This window comes from Esox lucius, chromosome 3 (assembly GCF_011004845.1).
Source record: "Esox lucius isolate fEsoLuc1 chromosome 3, fEsoLuc1.pri, whole genome shotgun sequence".
NCBI classification, from domain to species: domain Eukaryota; kingdom Metazoa; phylum Chordata; class Actinopteri; order Esociformes; family Esocidae; genus Esox; species Esox lucius.
The window spans coordinates 26,271,440-26,284,078 of NC_047571.1; the positions used below are offsets into that span (position 1 = coordinate 26,271,440).

Below are 12,639 nucleotides of genomic sequence, written 5' to 3' on the forward strand. Positions count from 1 at the left end.
ATAGTGTCAAAGGCAGCACTGAGATAAAGAAGCAATAGAACAGATGTGAAACCTTTGTCTGTGGCCATTATGTTCAACATTGGCTGACCTATCACAGGAAGTAGCTTCTTAAGTAGTTTTGCTGGAATCGGGTCTAGTTAACAATTTGTGGGTTTAGAACTCATTACTAATTTAGTGAATGTGTTGAGCGATACAGGGTCAAAAAATTCAAGTTTATACCAGGTCAGAGATGCTCTGGTCATTCTCAGGACAACTGAGATTTTGAGGACTATACCTATTTAAGGAGGAGTTAGTTATTTGTTTTCTGATGGTGATTTCTTTATCAAAGAAGTTCATGTATTCATTACTGCTGAAGTGAAGACCCACTTCACTTGTTGAGCATTGCTTTCTTGTTAACTTTGCAACTGTATCAAAGATACATTTTGGATTGTTTTTGTTAACCTCAATCAGGTTGGAGAAATAAGCTGATCAAGCTGATGTGGGTGCTCTTTGGTATTGTAGTGTACTGTCTATCCAGGCTAGTCTAAATACTTCCGACTCGGTGGAGCGCCACTTTCGCTCCAATTTTCTGGAGGCTTGCTTGAGTTCTCTCGTATTGTCTGTGTACCAGGGAGAGAGTTTTTTGTTGCATATATCTGTTATTTTTAGTTGTGCAACCATATCTAAGCTATTTCACAGTGTTTAGATACTTGATTAGATCATTTGCAGATTTCTCATTGTTTGTTGTGCAAGTGGGTTTTTGTTTTAACGGTAAATGTAATAAGACTGTGATCCAATATTCCAGGATTATGGGGAAAATTATTCGATCTACAATATTTATTTTGCAATCATTTATTTCTTGTCTAACCTTGTAGTCATGACAGATACTATTCACATTTTTGGCAATTTCAATGTTCATATGGAAAAGTCCAATGATCCTCTTGAAAAATCTTTGAAGCCACCTTATACAGTGGGGAGAACAAGTATTTGATACACGGACGATTTTGCAGGTTTTCCTACTTATAAAGAATGTAGAAGTCTGTCATTTTTATCATAGGTACACTTCAACTGTGAGAGACGGAATCTAAAACAAAAATCCAGAAAATCACATTGTATGATTTTTAAATAATTAATTTGCATTTTATGTAATTTTAGGTAATCGTCTACAGTTCCTATAAATGCATCTTTGCTTTATTCAGGTTTCATATGTTCATTGCCCCCAATGAAAGGCAAACTATGTTCTACTATATGCATATATTCAGGATAGGTGGACCTCTGCTAGTATATGTTTCGGATACCAAAATCCTTTCAGACCACTGGCACTCATGTATGAGAGAATATGGATCTGGTACTTTCAGCTGTGTTCCATCAACTGAGTAATATTTCACTAATTTATTTCACAATCTTCCTGCAATTCAATACTTTGTGAATAAAAAGTTTTGGGCGACACCTTATTCTAAAAACATATTTACATGTGAGATGTCTTTTTTAAGTAAATATAACATATGTAACAATAAAGAGCTCAAAATGATATATGCAAATTGTTTGCTATGGTTCCAATGGTGGGTACATAGCAAATAGTATCCGAAACATATACTAGCAGAGGTCCACCTATCCTGAATATGTGCATATAGTAGAACATAGTTTGCCTTTCATTGGGGGCAATGAACATGAAATATGAAACCTGAATAAAGCAAAGATGCATTTATAGGAACTGTAGACGATTACCTAAAATTACATAAAATGCAAATTAATTATTTAAAAATCATACAATGTGATTTTCTGGATTTTTAGATTCCGTCTCTCACAGTTGAAGTGTACCTATGATAAAAATGACAGACCTCTACATGCTTTGTAAGTAGGAAAACCTGCAAAATCGTCCGTGTATCAAATACTTGTTCTCCCCTCTGTATAAGGTGGCTTCAAAGATTTTTAAGAGGATCATTGGACTTTTCCATATGAACATTGAAATTGCCAAAAATGTGAATAGTATCTGTCATGACTACAAGGTTAGACAAGAAATAAATGATTGCAAAATAAATATTGTAGATCGAATAATGTTCCAATTATGCACATAGCAAATAGAGATATTTAGCATTATTCTTTATGGACAGAACCTATTTCAGTTACTGTAGCCTACCACAAACAGAATTTTGCAGTGCCCAGAGGACCCCTGAAGTACCCCCCACATGTTCATTTTTAGTGTTCTCAGGCACCCCCTGTGGATAGGCCAAGTACCTCCAGGAGTCCTAATACCGCTGGTTGGGAACCACTGTTTAGTACCACGGTCTCGAATGAAGGAGAACTAAGTTGCGAAGTGGCAGTGGAAATGAGGTTCCCCCAGCAGAGGGAGCAACTGCCCAATAGTCCAGTCTGCGCTGTTTACTAGGCGTGGGCACACCGCAGGATTGCAAATACCGGCTTATCGGTTCAGCAACATTCCCCGTTGAAACAGTTTTCCACAGAAATTTGCATTACTTCACATTTTACTTACAATGTAACTTAAAATGTAGAACAAAAAACAACAACCATTATTTACGTTGCTACAGCAACAGATTTCGGCGTATACATACTAATATATAGCCTAATGTTGTGTGACATCTTTTTTATTAATGTTAGTGTTTCTTACACATTTATATTTGAATCCAGCCAAGGACGTTACGATGTAAATTTTTGTTCGATAATGTATTATTGCCGTCCTCACATTTCAATTGCTTGCAGCTGCGCCCGTAGTAAGGCGTGTCGTTGACATTGCACGTGCTCGTCATTGACATTTTACCACCGGCTTCTGTACGCTACTACATCCTAGTTTTTCAGAGTGACGCCACGTGTGATGTTTTGTTAATAATAAATAGCAGTGTACTATAATACCCTTATTTGAGCCAGCTGACACATACTTACGTCGTTTCGTTCATAAACAAGGTTATTCACTGATACTTTTCTTTTTAATCTTATGTTTGAATGCTGTCAAAACTCCTTTAAAGTGTACTAAAACCCTTATTCATCTTAAATATTGAAATGAACACTAACTGCAATCAGTGACATGTATTTCATACAATGTATATACAATGGATAAAAGTCTGTACAAAAGTGGTTAATCCGAAACAGCTATATTCCCGGAACATTCACTGCATCATTTACTACTACTATCCAGTTTGGAAGCAATGTTATTACTATGGCCACGCCCATCGCCGAACTAACCCTATATATAGATACAAACCTACGCTAAAAAAAGTAGTTCTACAGAATTAGGTTCCTCTGCATTGAACGTTTTTCTCTTTTATGTTACATTAAGGACACCTTTGTACTTGATCACATTAAGACGTAATTTTGAAAAAAAGAGTTAATGTATTTAGTGTTTGCGTTAGTGCGCAATGTACATTTGGCGGGAAAGAGCACGTTGAGGGAAAAAAAAACGTAGTATTAAAACCCGCGGGAGCAGCTGCTCGTAATCTTGCAGTAAATGGCAGTCAAGCAGTCTGATGACTTCAGCCAGAACGAAGTACATGCTCTCTAAGCCTAACACAGCATTAATATCATAGGAAAGACCATATTGTTGAATACAACACCGGTGGATTACTCCCACTTTGGAATATTATTTTCACGTGACATCGGCAGTAGGATTTTGCCAGTCTTTTTTCAACTAAAACGGATCTTATTTGGGTGTCACTGTTACGGTAAGAATATATTTATTGACGTATTTGTCTTTAAATTGGTGATGGTACATGTATTTGTCGTTCTTAGTTAATCGTTCTAAGCATTACTTTAACTACCTCTAACTATGTTAAAATGCTCTTACTGTGTGATTTCCTAAACTGTCGGGCTGGCAATGTAATTTTACTGGCGTAATAGAAAAAGCTTTTTTTTTTCTTCTCTCTAACAGCTGCTTTTGCGTGCATTTTATTACTTTACTGAGTGGGTCTAGGTAAACTATTTGAATAGGTGCATGTATATATGATAAAACAAGTTGTTTATAGAACTGTAATTGTTCTATTATTATTTATTATTATTATTATAACAACACCCGGGTGATATAAAATTCAACGATTGCGGAAGGAAGCCCTCTGTCTTTAGATAAGGTATTTACTAATCGGGGGTTTAAGACTGGCTGTTCTAACGCGGAATCACAAGATTCTATTCGCATAAGGTACAATCAGAAGCATATTGCGTACTAATGTATTTTTTCCCCTCTGCCACTTATTACAGGCAGCCACAATGCCGCTGAATTCAAATATGGCTAGTAAAAACTATGATTACGACTACGACTCTGTCCAGCCCTATTTCTACATCGACAATGAGGAGGAGAATTTATATCACCAGCCACAAAGCCAGCTCCAACCCCCTGCTCCAAGCGAGGATATATGGAAGAAATTCGAGCTGCTGCCGACACCACCGCTTTCTCCCAGCCGGCGACCCTCTTTATCAAGTCTCTTCCCCTCAACTGCAGACCAGCTGGAAATGGTCACTGAATTAATCGGGGACGATATGGTTAACCAGAGTTTCATTTGTGACGCTTACTACTCCCAGTCATTTATCAAGTCTATTATTATTCAGGATTGTATGTGGAGCAGTTTTTCGGCTGTTGCGAAATTGGAGAAAGTAGTGTCTGATAGATTAGCAACACTACAAGCGAGGAAGTGCTCGAGTACCACAGGAGAATCCGGTATAGTAAACTCCACGAATCCTAACGTGTATTACCTGCAAGACCTGAACACCTCTACGTCGGAATGCATTGACCCTTCAGTGGTGTTCCCTTGCCCGCTTGGCGAGAACCCTAAACCCACCAAAACTACTACAGCGGCTTCCTTGGCTTATCCTTTGGACACGCCACCGAACAGCAGCAGCAGTAGTTGCAGCAGCGATAGCGATTCAGGTGTGTAGAAATGACACATGTAGATAATACCTTAATTTAATGTGTTGATTGACTAAATTTTGTAGCTGTCTGAATAGCTTACTGCCTGTGTGATAGTATGCTTAAATCCTTCATCTGGCAAGTTATTTTTTTTTTTAAATTGTTTTAGTACTTTGGAGTTCAATGGGTTAAATAGCATATGGTGTTTGCCAAATTGCTTGTAGAGGAGCAGTCCTCTGTCCCCTGGGGGGGGTGTTTCACCTCAGACTGAAATGCCCAGCTGGGGAGGAGCAGGAAGCCAAAGCCGCATAACAAGAGTACTGTGCTATAGTCCACATGGATAAGAAATGCATGGTTTCACTGACTGGTTTCTTAACATATTTCCTTTGCCACAGATGATGATGAGGAGGAGGAGGAGGAGGAGGAGGAGGAGATTGACGTGGTGACTGTGGAAAAGAGGAAGTCTGTGAGGAGGTCAGACTCCGGCGCATCTAGTGGAAACACTCACCACAGCCCCCTTGTCCTGAAACGGTGTCACGTCAACATCCACCAACACAACTACGCAGCTCACCCGTCGACGAAGGCTGAGCAGCCCGCTGTCAAGAGGATTAAGTCTGAGACCAGTGGGAGGGTGTTGAAGCAAATCAGCAACAACCGCAAGTGCTCAAGTCCCAGGGCCTCGGACTCTGAGGATAACGACAAACGCAGGACTCACAATGTGTTGGAGCGGCAAAGACGAAACGAGCTCAAGTTGAGCTTTTTTGCGTTGCGTGACGAGATCCCGGACGTAGCGAACAATGAGAAGGCAGCCAAAGTGGTCATACTCAAAAAGGCAACGGAGTGCATTTACAGTATGCAGTCAGATGAGCAGAAGCTGTTGTCACTGAAAGAACAGTTGAGGGGAAAGAGGGAGAAGTTGAAACAGCGGTTAGAGCAGCTGAGAAACTCCCAGCAGGCTTGAATGAATGAATGAATGAATGAATGAATGAGAGGAAGGACTCAATCTTTATGCCTTTACGAACTTGCTGTGTATAGTTGTGGTGTCGCATGCAAATGCAAAAATGACTGAAATATTGCAGGTGTTGGCCACACACCTTGACTGGAATCCTGATATTGATTATTATTTTTTGAACATTTTCCCTGCCTCACTTGAGCTTCATGGAGGTTATCAATTTGTATTTAATTATTTTATTTGTATTGATACAATGATGTGCTGAACCACACTTGTAAACTTTAACTTAATGCTTTGTTTTTGTAAGTTTTGTACATAATTCTGAACTCTTTCTGATGTACTGATCTCAATTACATTATATAAATCATGTATTTGACTGGATTTTTGTTCTACCTTACAATTAACTTTGTAGTCACTCAGTCTTACAACACTCAAATTTCTCATCTGGCTGGTGCTTTGTAACTCTGACCCTAATAGAAAAGGTAATGTGTCCATTTTACATGTTGTGAAATGAGCTGTACGTGCTAACCTGCCCGACCAATGCATGCACAGACATGGCCACGCCCCCCTGTAGTCCATGACAGAGTGGGGGTGTCATTGGGGAGGGAAGCTTTCCAAGTGCCATTCATGCAATTTCTACTGATTGATGCAGGGTGCACCCATTTCCTCTGTGATAAGAATTTACAGAACTGGCTAGTGTCGACTGAGTCGTGGTCAGGACTGAATCTGCTTAGGCGGTGATTTGTTTCTGTAAAACTCTTGGCGTCATCAGGTTTGTATGAAGACACATTCTTTTTGATCGTACTATTGTGTACTGAGTGACCCTGGTGTACAAGTGTGGAAATATACCGCCACTTAAGCAGCAATGTAGCTGCTCTTCAAATAAGCCTATATGTCTTGATTCCTGTGCTTAATAGATGCACAGCCTTCTCCCATCAGTTATTGCTCTAATTAGGCTTACCAACTGGAGCCTGACCTCTCACGAAGGTTCTTGTTTAGGAACCTAATTGTACATCGCAGCTGAACCTCTGTATTTGTCACATCATTATTTAATGATTCGCTAGAACGAGTTATCATGCTGTATTAATGGTTTGGATGTGTCTCAGGTCAAACTCTTCACAGCCTATTTTGAACGCCTGACTTGGTGTTTGAGGGTATTAATAACAATGTGCTTGAGACAATAGGCTGTGTGGGCGTCGGCTGTCATTGGAATATGGACGGCCCTAATCGTAGTAAACTAAGATATTATGTAATTTAAGTGTGCTCCCTCGTCCTATAAATAGTACCAATTACAAGCATAGCAGCGTTAACATCTGTCCCAATTTGCATGCTTGTTAGTCTACATTAGCTAGATCTATATTCTTAACAGTTTTAAAGGGATCTCTAATCAAGCATTCACTCATTACCTAGTCCCTCTGGCTCTGCCATCCTTCCGCAGCGGTGGGTCTGTTCTTGCTGGCCCCCTGACCCCCTGACGTCTGCCAAGACTGACCAAAGATGGGACGCTGTCTAGCAGCTGATTGTGAACCCGGAGACACACCGCACTGTCTGCCTCATGCACAAATTCATGTTCATTGTGATATTGCTCGGTAATTAAAAAAAAATAAAGACAGCTGCTAATGACACAAGCAAAAAACATTTGCATATAGCAATCACGTTTACTTTGCCCGTTAGGCTACTCTGAATGGAAGTACATACTTGACAGTTTAAAAGGGAAATCGTATCCGGCAGTAGACACCCCTCCTCTTCCCGCTCAATCCTTTCCCGGTCCCACTTGGTCTGCTCTCTCCCCAGCTGGCAGTGGGATGACTAATCCTGACGTCAGGTGCTTGTCCCACTTCTCGGACTGCCACGAGAAACCTCAGGAATGGCTGACAAATGCTGAGGGCTGAGTCACTATCGTGCCCCTGGCTCCCCTTGCTCATCTGTAAGTGTCACAATGTTTTGGACTTGGATTATGGTTAACTGAGCACCGAAATGTGTAAACAGTCATACAGGAGCCTGTTCACTGAAAGTGATTAATAGAAACAGACCTCAACCAAGCATGAATAACATAGGTTAACAAACCACATTTGTTCTGCATTATTTCGTTCATTTGTGCAGACATAGGCATTTCAATGGTTCTATATTCCATAGTAAATTGTTATGCTGCTTGAGGCAATGAGGTTAGGATAACTCAGACAAAACAGTCCATAAATCCTTACATCAACACACGGGTGGAATTTACTTACATTTCAATACATTGGCATACCTTTACCACTTTTGATCCGCAGGCCCTTTGCCGTTCAGTGCACTAACGAAGTTTCGCTTTGAATGAAGTGGTGCTTTCACATCACACCTCAGTGTGCTCAGGACAAAAGCATTCCTGAGCCATGTCCATTTGCCCCGGGCACTGCATTCCAACTCATGGAATTCTACCCCATTGCTGTCCACCTCTCAAATGAAAGAACCTTTTTTACACACACACGCACACACACACACACACACATCTGAATGTCTGGTTGATACTTAGGACCCTTTGCCCTGTTGGGCATATAGATGTTATTGATATGTATGTGTGTTTGTAGTTGGGTGTGGAGTGTTTTATAACCCTAATTTAGCCATTGAACTACATCGCTTGTCAGACAGTTGGTGCCTGAATGCAGTAGTTCCCTTTTATTCTGTGCCTGTCAGAAAAGCCGCTTTTCCACCCCACCGCCCCGGCTCCTTTATTTGCTTTAACTTGAATTTTTCATATGAACAGGATACACAAACTGTGGACTATTAAACAATTCTTGCCAGTTCCACGACAACAATGCAATAACAACAGGAATGATACAGTTAGTAAATAACTAAAATATGAACACAGTACGAATAAAGATAATATATATCTATCTATGTACATATATTTGTATGTGCCCTGTCTGCGAAGATACACCCTTGAAGCTGGTCATTAGCCTCACCAAGGCCTGCATTCATTTATCATCTAAGAGCAGAATTCCTGGTCTGAGAGGTTTTTTCCCTTTTAGGTCATAATTAATACAATTTAATGGACTGGGGGGGGATTGCTCCTTGATCAGCTTCCCACATTTAAAACATTATTACTGAGTCACCTCTGTTGTATGAGTCACCTCTGTTGTACAACATTACAATCAGTGGAGGTTATTGGTATCATGGCAAGTCGTGCTCAGATATGACTACGGACTGATCGAAAGAATGTGTTGTTGGCCCAGTGGACACACTATCTCTGTCAGACAGGCACACACACCGTCTGTGCTGATGCTGTAATACTATTGTGTCTGCTCGTCAGTTGGTGATATGGCACAATCATGTGAATCCAGCCTTTGGTGTTGTATCATGTAAGGGAATGCACAGCTACCTGCACTACCAGGCTACCGCGCGACAGACTCAGAAATCGTTCCAGAGGTCAAAATATACAGCTCCAGAAATAATTAAGAGACCACTGCACTTTTTTCTTTCCTTTCCCAGAGCTGTAGCCTCATTTTATATTTACAAATGGAATGGACCACAAAATTAATATGCACTACCGGTCCAGTGAATAACCGGAATAACCTGAAATGGTACAAAAGTAAGGGCTAAACTGCCAGAGGTTAAATTGTACAGGTTACCAAAAACTGAAGAATAATGTACATTTCAGAGTTATAAAAAAGCCTTTTTCAGGAAACAAGTAATGGGTTAACATTACTTGCAATGGAAGTAAATGAAGCCTTGTATTTGTAATGCTAACAATTCCTACAAATTTTGTTGATTTCTTACAATCCGTCTGTATAAAACAGTGTTGAAAACAGACTGTGTTACTACAATGGACAGCATATACTGCAGGAAGTAGTATACTGCTATCATTTTAATGATAAAAAGGCTATTAACAAAGAAAGACGGACACACAGACCATTATGACCCTTAATATTGTATTGTCTTTCCCTTTAGAGAAATTGCAAAGAAAGCCAAGGTATGAGTGAATACAGTTTCCTACACCACCAAAAGGCATGTGGAAACTGGAGGAAACTCTGACTGGAGGGACAACAGAATCAGAAGACACGCTTCTGAGAGTCAACAGCTTGCATGATAGGCGGCTCACAGGACAGCAGCTTCAAGCACAGCTTAACACTGGTTAAAGTAAGCTCGGCTTCAACTGTGAGAAGATGAGCTGCAGGTTTGATAGATGGAGTGGCAGTAAGGAAGCCATTGCTAATATGGCAAATTAAGAACAAAAAGGCTTGTCTGGGCCATGAAGCACCACCAGTGTGTATAAATATGTAAATGTATTTGTACAGAGGTGGAGATGGCACGAAATATTATAAATATAATTGCAGCCTGGATTTTCGTGATTAATAAAATGTACAAAATGTAAAAAAGTCATGTAAAAAACGACATACACATACAGGACATAGTGCACAATGACCAGGCACCCGATCTGACTCAACAGCGCTACCTTCATCATGGAATGCGTCTTCAACTATTTTCTGCAGCCTTGGCAAATGACTTCAAACAGCATTTAACAGCATAATTACATCCTAGCAATACCTTTGCATTAATTCAAACTTGAAAGGAATGCCATCTCTCTGTTCAATATGGCATATGGGCTGTTATGGCAATAAAGCACTAGAGGACGAACTGTGATCAGTTGAGCTGTTTTACTGAAGGTGTACAATAACATGGAATTCCTTCAGCGAAATGTAATACTCTTAAATCTGAAGAACGGAGTATTAGTTATCATTAACTTCGGATAACTGAATATTAACTGTTATATCGCATTTAACGTGTTGGCGCATGTATACATTGAAACAAGATTTTTGTAAATATCATGTGTAAAAATTAAACATCGGGGGCTACAATTGTTTACATGTACCCTAACCAATCACAATTGTTTAAAGAAACCTCCATGGTGTAGATTACGTTAGAATACAGATACATTTGTATCAAATTGATTTATTGAACCAGGGAAAACGCAACGACTGACGTAGAGCAAGCCTTCACCACTGCCACTCTTTCCAGCTGTAGTATACCGTGACGTCATTGTTCCACGCAGCTAGTGCGACTCAAACACATGGAAACCAAGACAGGGTCTCACCAAGCCGCGTAGGCCAGCCTGATTTTAAAAATTTTTTACAGAGCAACTGTTCTTCCGTTGAAGAATAACCATCAATACAAAGGAATAAGGAATTAAGTCATAATAATCATGATATCCCAAAGAATAAAAGAGAAAGTGAGAAAACCGTGAGTTTATTTTTTATTGATATTTCCCACATGTTGTCAGGTTGAATAACAGCTTACCCGTTCATACCTTTATGTATGATAGCTCATGGAGACCCACAACTTAAAGGTAAAGATGTACTGACTAACAAGTGTGTTGCATGTTCACTTTATGGTGTCTATAACAAATCGGGCAGTAAATGCAGTTAAAATTAAAAGGATGTCTAAGACTTCATTATTTAGATACAAACCATTGACTTTAGTACATCCCTGTTGCGTTACTGTTAGTTTTACTGAACTACAAATGGGTGGGCATATTTTTTAATAGCTTTTAATTATTCTCACAATATAATAAATTATATTTGCCTTTGTCTTTTAGAATGGTGCATTTACATAATGGTGTTGGTTCTGTGATTGTCAGCATATTGCAGTTGCAGTTGTAGAATGTTTAAACAAACTGTTTCTCAATTTAGAAGTTTACAATGCACTGTTTCTAGCTCAAATATGTATTAATCAGGAAGCCATGGCAATCCACAATTAGTCTAAAAACAGTAGCAATGGCAAATACCTAGTAAACCAAAGACCTCTGCAGTTGATACAAAATAAAATAGAAAACAGTCTCTCAGACCAGGAACACTGTAGGAGGTAGGCTTGGATTGGTCAGCCAGAACCATCCGGAATTTACTTTACCCGACAAAGTACTGAGGTTGGATTGCATGTTGGACTGCACAAACAGTAGTTATAGCCCCCAAAACCGTAGGACCTAAAAAGCATCAACATTAGCATACAGAATTCTGGTAAAATGTATTGTGGACAGATGAGAAAATGATTGAAATGTACCTAAGTGATAGGAAGAGGAAAGTATTGAGAGAAATAAGGAAGTGGAACCTTATTTGTATTCAAGTTTTAGACATGAATGGCTGCCACTGTAACCTACACACTTGTCTTCATTGGATGAATTTAAATGGTTCAGAAGTTTTTTTAAATAGTAAATTAGTAAATACTAAATACAACAAAATGTTTCTTAAGTCAATAGAAGGCACTCATTCAATATAAAATTGAATGAGTGAGCTGCACGGCCAAAACTACCAAAATTCACAACAAATTAACTTTTTTTATTTCATTGATATTTTACAAGTTAATTACAGTTATACTATTGTAATGAACAATGGATTTAATTGTAATGACAGATGGCAAAGGAAACCATGTTTTGTCATTAATTTCAATGCACCTTCTTAAATTGCGAAATTTAATCTGCACATTTTCTCTATATTACATAAATAAATATTGCCATACATTTTAATCTATGGCTCTTTTTTTAACCCAGATTGCAAAGGCCAATTCTGAGCCACTGACTCTCTGCAGGTGACGTGGTCAGATGAAGACTACAGAGAGGACTACTGCGATTTTTACCATATGGTTGAGTTCTGAAATTATTTCATTATGAAGCTGGAGAAGAACGAATGGTCAAATTAATTGCTAAGTCTCCCTAGAGAAACCAAGTGATCTTTTGTGGCAGCTACCTCCCATTAAAGTGTCATTGGGTACACGACAGGGCAGCTGTTGTTACATTTTCAGTACACTTACAGTAGGCACTGGATTTTTATTCATTGAAATATCCAGAGGTTGGGAGCACATGTCTTCTCACTTGGCGTGTTTCAGT

The 12,639-nt window shown here is 39.3% G+C and overlaps 1 protein-coding gene across 1 annotated transcript; it reads left to right on the forward strand.

The window, feature by feature from the left end:
• Nucleotides 1-3,227: 3,227 nt before the first annotated feature.
• Nucleotides 3,228-6,164, forward strand: mycb (MYC proto-oncogene, bHLH transcription factor b). Its single transcript, XM_010893082.2, has 3 exons — nucleotides 3,228-3,656; nucleotides 4,186-4,852; nucleotides 5,227-6,164. Exons 2-3 carry the CDS (start codon nucleotides 4,195-4,197, stop codon nucleotides 5,790-5,792), a joined length of 1,224 nt encoding a protein of 407 aa, XP_010891384.1. The 5' UTR covers nucleotides 3,228-3,656; nucleotides 4,186-4,194; the 3' UTR covers nucleotides 5,793-6,164.
• Nucleotides 6,165-12,639: the final 6,475 nt, after the last annotated feature.